The 7,606-nt window shown below is 42.0% G+C and overlaps 1 protein-coding gene across 3 annotated transcripts in view; it reads left to right on the forward strand.

Moving 5' to 3' along the window:
• REG4 (regenerating family member 4) overlaps positions 1 to 5,906 on the forward strand; it is a 77,957-nt gene extending 72,051 nt beyond the window's left edge. For all 3 annotated transcript variants that reach the window (XM_069739681.1, XM_069739682.1, XM_069739680.1), the window contains exon 6: positions 5,718 to 5,906. In XM_069739681.1, coding sequence (XP_069595782.1) covers positions 5,718 to 5,785 — 68 coding nt within the window. In that variant the 3' untranslated portion in view covers positions 5,786 to 5,906. The remainder of the gene's footprint in view (positions 1 to 5,717) is intronic.
• The last annotated feature ends 1,700 nt before the right edge of the window (positions 5,907 to 7,606 follow it).

Below are 7,606 nucleotides of genomic sequence, written 5' to 3' on the forward strand. Positions count from 1 at the left end.
CTGGTAGACTGGGACAATATCCTCAGAACTAAGAATACAGATAATAAATGGGAAATGTTTAAGAACATCCTAAATAGGCAGTGTAAGCGGTTTATACCTTGTGGGAATAAAAGGACTAGAAATAGGAAAAACCCAATGTGGCTAAACAAAGAAGTAAGACAGGCAATTAACAGTAAAAAGAAAGCATTTGCACTACTAAAGCAGGATGGCACCATTGAAGCTCTAAAAAACTATAGGGAGAAAAATACTTTATCTAAAAAACTAATTAAAGCTGCCAAAAAGGAAACAGAGAAGCACATTGCTAAGGAGAGTAAAACTAATCCCAAACTGTTCTTCAACTATATCAATAGTAAAAGAATAAAAACTGAAAATGTAGGCCCCTTAGAAAATAGTGAGGAAAGAATGGTTGTAGATGACGAGGAAAAAGCTAACATATTAAACACCTTCTTCTCCACGGTATTCACGGTGGAAAATGAAATGCTAGGTGAAATCCCAAGAAACAATGAAAACCCTATATTAAGGGTCACCAATCTAACCCAAGAAGAGGTGCGAAACCGGCTAAATAAGATTAAAATAGATAAATCTCCGGGTCCGGATGGCATACACCCACGAGTACTAAGAGAACTAAGTAATGTAATAGATAAACCATTAATTCTTATTTTTAGGGACTCTATAGCGACAGGGTCTGTTCCGCAGGATTGGCGCATAGCAAATGTGGTGCCAATATTCAAAAAGGGCTCTAAAAGTGAACCTGGAAATTATAGGCCAGTAAGTCTAACCTCTATTGTTGGTAAAATATTTGAAGGGTTTCTGAGGGATGTTATTCTGGATTATCTCAATGAGAATAACTGTTTAACTCCATATCAGCATGGGTTTATGAAAAATCGCTCCTGTCAAACCAATCTAATCAGTTTTTATGAAGAGGTAAGCTATAGGCTGGACCACGGTGAGTCATTGGACGTGGTATATCTCGATTTTTCCAAAGCGTTTGATACCGTGCCGCACAAGAGGTTGGTACACAAAATGAGAATGCTTGGTCTGGGGGAAAATGTGTGTAAATGGGTTAGTAACTGGCTTAGTGATAGAAAGCAGAGGGTGGTTATAAATGGTATAGTCTCTAACTGGGTCGCTGTGACCGGTGGGGTACCGCAGGGGTCAGTATTGGGACCTGTTCTCTTCAACATATTCATTAATGATCTGGTAGAAGGTTTACACAGTAAAATATCGATATTTGCAGATGATACAAAACTATGTAAAGCAGTTAATACAAGAGAAGATAGTATTCTGCTACAGATGGATCTGGATAAATTGGAAACTTGGGCTGAAAGGTGGCAGATGAGGTTTAACAATGATAAATGTAAGGTTATACACATGGGAAGAAGGAATCAATATCACCATTACACACTGAACGGGAAACCACTGGGTAAATCTGACAGGGAGAAGGACTTGGGGATCCTAGTTAATGATAAACTTACCTGGAGCAGCCAGTGCCAGGCAGCAGCTGCCAAGGCAAACAGGATCATGGGGTGCATTAAAAGAGGTCTGGATACACATGATGAGAGCATTATACTGCCTCTGTACAAATCCCTAGTTAGACCGCACATGGAGTACTGTGTCCAGTTTTGGGCACCGGTGCTCAGGAAGGATATAATGGAACTAGAGAGAGTACAAAGGAGGGCAACAAAATTAATAAAGGGGATGGGAGAACTACAATACCCAGATAGATTAGCGAAATTAGGATTATTTAGTCTAGAAAAAAGACGACTGAGGGGCGATCTAATAACCATGTATAAGTATATAAGGGGACAATACAAATATCTCGCTGAGGATCTGTTTATACCAAGGAAGGTGACGAGCACAAGGGGGCATTCTTTGCGTCTGGAGGAGAGAAGGTTTTTCCACCAACATAGAAGAGGATTCTTTACTGTTAGGGCAGTGAGAATCTGGAATTGCTTGCCTGAGGAGGTGGTGATGGCGAACTCAGTCGAGGGGTTCAAGAGAGGCCTGGATGTCTTCCTGGAGCAGAACAATATTGTATCATACAATTATTAGGTTCTGTAGAAGGACGTAGATCTGGGGATTTGTTATCATGGAATATAGGCTGAACTGGATGGACAAATGTCTTTTTTCGGCCTTACTAACTATGTTACCTCTGAGGCCTTCGCAGAACAACTGTAGTTATATTGAGAAGAAATCACACACAGTTGGACGCAATGTATTAATTATTTTACTACTTCTGGAGGCAATAGGTCAATCAAGGTTTTATTTAGGGGATCTGATTATGGGGGCTGAATACAAATGCACCTCACAATTTTCCGATTTATGTTTTAAAAATAATTAGAAAATCATGTATAATTTCTTTTACACTTCACAAATACTCGCTATTTTCTGTTGATCGTTTGGGGCTTTTCACACCAGAGGAGGATAAACACATCTTCATGTAAGTCCAGCTTCAATCCATAAACTCAAATAATGTATTTCTTGATTAAAATAGATATGGCAACACTACAGTATGCTTAGGCATAGGCAATTCTGCGGTAAGGGATGCAATGAGGTGAAACTGGACGTGTTTCAAATGACTACTCCATTCTTAAACTTGGTCTGATGATGTGTTGGTCATTTGAGGTTTGTCACCCAGAGCAGGACAAACACTTCTTCATACAGCGTCCTTCAAGGTGGCCTCCTGATGAACCAATAACTTAAAGGGAAAAAGCGTTGAGGTGCATCACGTGGACAGCCAAGTTAATTTTGCCACATATTTTGGCAGTTGGTTCAAGGAAAAAAAGACTGTTTCTTATACACTAGATGGTGGCCCGATTCTAACGCATCGGGTATTCTAGAATATTCATGTCCACGTAGTATATTCGCCAGTCACGTAGTATATTGCCCAGCCACGTAGTATATTGCCCAGCCACGTAGTATATTGCCCAGCCACGTAGTATATTGCCCAGCCCACGTAGTGTATTGCCCAGACACATAGTATATTGCCCAGACACATAGTATATTGCCCAGCCACGTAGTATATTGCCCAGTCACGTAGTATATTGCCCAGCCACGTAGTATATTGCCCAGTCCACGTAGTATATTGCCCAGTCACGTAGTATATTGCCCAGTCACGTAGTATATTGCCCAGCTATGTAGTATATTGCCCAGTCACGTAGTATATTGCCCAGCCCACGTAGTATATTGCCCAGCCACGTAGTATATTGCCCAACCCACGTAGTATATTGCCCAGTCCCGTAGTATATTGCCCAGCTACGTAGTGTATTGCCCAGCTACGTAGTATCTTGCCCAGCCACGTAGTATATTGCCCAGTCACGTAGTATATTGCTCAGCTACGTAGTATATTGCCCAGCCACGTAGTATATTGCCCAGTCACGTAGTATATTGCCCAGTCACGTAGTATATTGCCCAGCTATGTAGTATATTGCCCAGTCACGTAGTATATTGCTCAGCTACGTAGTATATTGCCCAGCCACGTAGTATATTGCCCAGCTACGTAGTATATTGCCCAGTCATGTAGTATATTGCCCAGCTATGTAGTATATTGCCCAGTCACGTAGTATATTGCCCAGCTATGTAGTATATTGCCCAGCTACATAGTATATTGCCCAGTCACGTAGTATATTGCCCAGTCACGTAGTATATTGCCCAGCTACGTAGTATATTGCCCAGTCACGTAGTATATTGCCCAGCTATGTAGTATATTGCCCAGCTACATAGTATATTGCCCAGCCACGTAGTATATTGCCCAGTCACGTAGTATATTGCCCAACCACGTAGTATATTGCCCAGTCACGTAGTATATTGCACAGCCACGTAGTATATAGCACAGCCCACGTAGTATATTGCACAGCCACTTAGTATATAGCCCAGTCACATAGTATATTGCCCAACCACGTAGTATATAGCACAGCCCACGTAGTATATAGCACAGCCCAAGCAGTATATAACACAGCCCATGCAGTATATAACACAACACACGTAGTATATAGCCTGGCACACGCAGTATATAGCACAGCCCAAGCAGTATATAACACAGCCCATGCAGTATATAACACAACACACGTAGTATATAGCACAACCCACGTAGTATATAGCCTAGCCCACGCAGTATATAACACAGCCCACGCAATATATAACACAGCCACATAGTATATAGCACAGCCACGTAGTATATTGCACAGCCACATAGTATATTGCACAGCGACATAGTATATAACACAGCCCACGCAGTATATAACACAGCCCACGTAGTATATAGCAATGTGGGCACCATATCCCTGTTAAAAAAAAGAATTAAAATCAAAAATAGTAATATACTCACCTTCCAGCGGCCCCCGGATCCAGCCCAGGCCTTTAGCAATGCTCCTCGCGACGCTCCGTTCCCAGTAATGCCTTGTGGCAATAACCTGTGATGATATAGCGGCCATCTGGTGTCATTGCCGCAATGCATTCTTGAGACCAGAGCGTCGCGAAGAGCGGGAAAGGCTGCCGTGGATGCCGGAAGGTGAGAATGTAATGATTTTTTTAAAATTATTTTTAACATTTTATGTTTTTACTATTGATGCTGCATAGGCAGCATCAATAGTAAAAAGTTGTGGTCACACTTACAGGGTTAATTGCAGCGTTAACGGACTGCGTTACACCGCATTATGCCGAGGTGTAATGCAGTCCGTTTAAAGGACTGCTAAAACGCTATGTGGGCGCTGACTGGAGGGGAGTATGGAGGGGACACTGACTGGAGGGGAGTAGGGCGGGGCCAATTCGCGGCCAGACTGTGCCTGTCGCCGATTGGTCGCGCCCAGCCGGCTGCGACCAATCAGTGACGTGGGATTTCCGTGACAGTCAAATAGACGGAAGTGGAGCTTAGACAATTTTATATATATAGTTGCTTTTGCTAGAATTTTTTATATTTTTACAATAAAAGTTGATTTTACGGTAATTCATAGAGCTACTTTGTGTTGGTATCATATCAAATCCCCCCCAAAACGTTCAAGTTTGTGGGTGTAATATGAAAAAATTCACGTGATATGAATACTTTTAGAAAGCTCTGTAGGTCTACTGTAGAGTGACCCAGGTCCGAAATGTAGAGGGACCCTGGTTCACAGCCTGAGCTGTAAAGAGAAAACATATTGCACTCTAGAGTGACCCCATTCCACAGACCGCACTGTAGAGTTAACTCAATCCACACACTGCATTGTAGAGGGACAACAAACAGCACTGTAGAATGACTCTGGTCCATGATTGCCATTGCAGCAGCAGAACCCTATTTTACAGACTGCACTTGTAAAGGATCCCTAGACCACATTGTGCAGTGACCCCAGTCCACAGACCGCACTGTAGAAAGACCAAGGATCGCACTGTATAGTGGTCCATGGACAGTACTGTAGAAGGACCCCCGAGCCACGTACTGCACTGTAGAGAGACACCGGTCCATAGGATTATGGAGATACAGACCGCAGTCTGGGGCTAACCCTGATCTACAAGTGCATGTGATATTACATGAAACTCCCAAGTTCCCATGTTGGATATGGGGTGTGATGTGTAACCTGTTCCCTCTTGTTTGTGGACATTTTGCATCTTCATGTTAGCTGCCTTCTGCATTAGATGTAAGCACTTCCTATGTTCTGATGGATCTGCTATATCTTCATAAGCACAATAGGGTCAGTAGTATCATGAGTTCCTCATGTGTCCATCACGCTTGTCTTTTTCAGATTTTCTAATGTGGAATGATGCTAACTGTAACCTGGCTCATCCTTATGTGTGTAAATACAAACCTTAGATCCTCAACACCCAAGCATGTAACTGGAAAGGAAGTCTCCAAGAAGTAAGCCAAGCTGAGCATTGTGAGAAGTCTTACTAATAAATCACACACATTGAATAAAGAACCAACCTGGACATTACTGATTGGTCTCCATGTACATGATTTAACAATTAAATAATGAGATGTCTATGAGATTTGCATAGTGCAACAAAAGGAAATGCGAATGTGTGGCCCTCAGAGGTGGGACCTCCGGGCATATACATTTATATGGTGTGGAAAATCTTTTGTACCATTTTAGCCAGTACATAGAAAAATATTAAAGATTAGGAGTCCTCAGATGTTGATCTTTTAACCCCTTCACCCTGAAGCCTGTTTTCACCTTCCTGTCATAACTCTGGAACGCTTCAAAGGATCCCAGTAATTCTGAGACTGTTTTCTCGTGACATATTGTACTTCATGTTAGTGGTAACATTTGTGTGATATGACTTGTGTTTGTTTGTGCAAAAAAACAGACATTTAGTGAAAATTTTGACAATGTCGAAATTTTCGAACTTTTAGAATTATGGAATGATAGAGTTGGAAGGGACCTCCTGGGTCATCTGGTCCAACCCCCTCTGCTCACAGCAGGATTCACTAAATCATCTGACAGATGTCTGTCCAGCCTCCGTGTGAAGACTTCCATGGAATGAGAACTCACCACCTCTCGTGGTCTCCGGTTCCACTCATTGATCACCCTGTCAAATAGTTTTTTCTAATATCTAATCTGTGTCTCCTTCCATTCACTTTCATCCCATTGCTCCTAGTCTTTCCTTGTGCAAATGAGAATAATGATGATCCTTCTACAATGTGACAGCCCTGGAGATATTTGTAGACAGCTATTAAGTCTCCTCTCAGTCTTTTTTTTTGCAAGCTAAACATTCCCTAATCCTGTAACCGTTCCTCATAGGGCATGGGTTTGCAGACCGGTCACCATTCTGGTCGCTCTTATCTGAACTTGCTCCAGTTTGTTGATGTCTTTATTAAAGTATGGTGCCCGAAACTGGACACAGTATTCCAGATGAGGTCTGACCAAAGAGGAGTAGAGGGCAATAATGACTTCACGTGATCTAGACTGTGTGCTTCTGTTAATACATCCCAGAATTGTATTTACCTTTTTCGCTGCTGCAACACATTGTTGACTCATGTTCAGTCTGTGATCTATTAGTATACCCAAGTCTTTTTCACAAGTGCTGTTGCTTAGCCCTATTCCTCCCATTCTGTATAGGCTTTTTTTCATTTTTATTGCCCAGATGTACTACTTTACATTTATCCCTGTTAAAAACCATTGTTAGTTGCTGCCCACTGCTCCAGTGTATTTATATCCTTTTGAATCCTCCTCTCTCTTCTCTAGTATTAGCTATCCCTCCTAGCTTTGTGTCATCAGCAAATTTAATCAGTTTATCCTCAATTCCATCATCTAAATAATTGATAAAGATGTTGAACAATATAGGGCCCAGGACAGAACCCTGTGGTACCCCACTTGAGACATTCTTCCAACTGGATGTGCAGCCATTTACGACCACTCTTTGGGTCCGATCACTAAGTCAGTTATGAATCCACCTAACAGTTGCCTTGTCCATTCCATACTTACCGTATATACTCGAGTATAAGCCGACCCGAGTATAAGCCGACCCCCTAATTTTGCCACAAAAAACTGGGAAAACTTATTGACTCGAGTATAAGCCTAGGGTGGAAATGCAGCATTTACCGGTGAATTTAAAAAATAAAAATAGATCATTCTTGCCCCATAGCTGTGCCATATAGTGCTCTGCACCGTTCATATTTCACCATAGCTGTGCC

The sequence above is a fragment of the Ranitomeya imitator genome, chromosome 9 (assembly GCF_032444005.1).
Source record: "Ranitomeya imitator isolate aRanImi1 chromosome 9, aRanImi1.pri, whole genome shotgun sequence".
Taxonomy (NCBI): domain Eukaryota; kingdom Metazoa; phylum Chordata; class Amphibia; order Anura; family Dendrobatidae; genus Ranitomeya; species Ranitomeya imitator.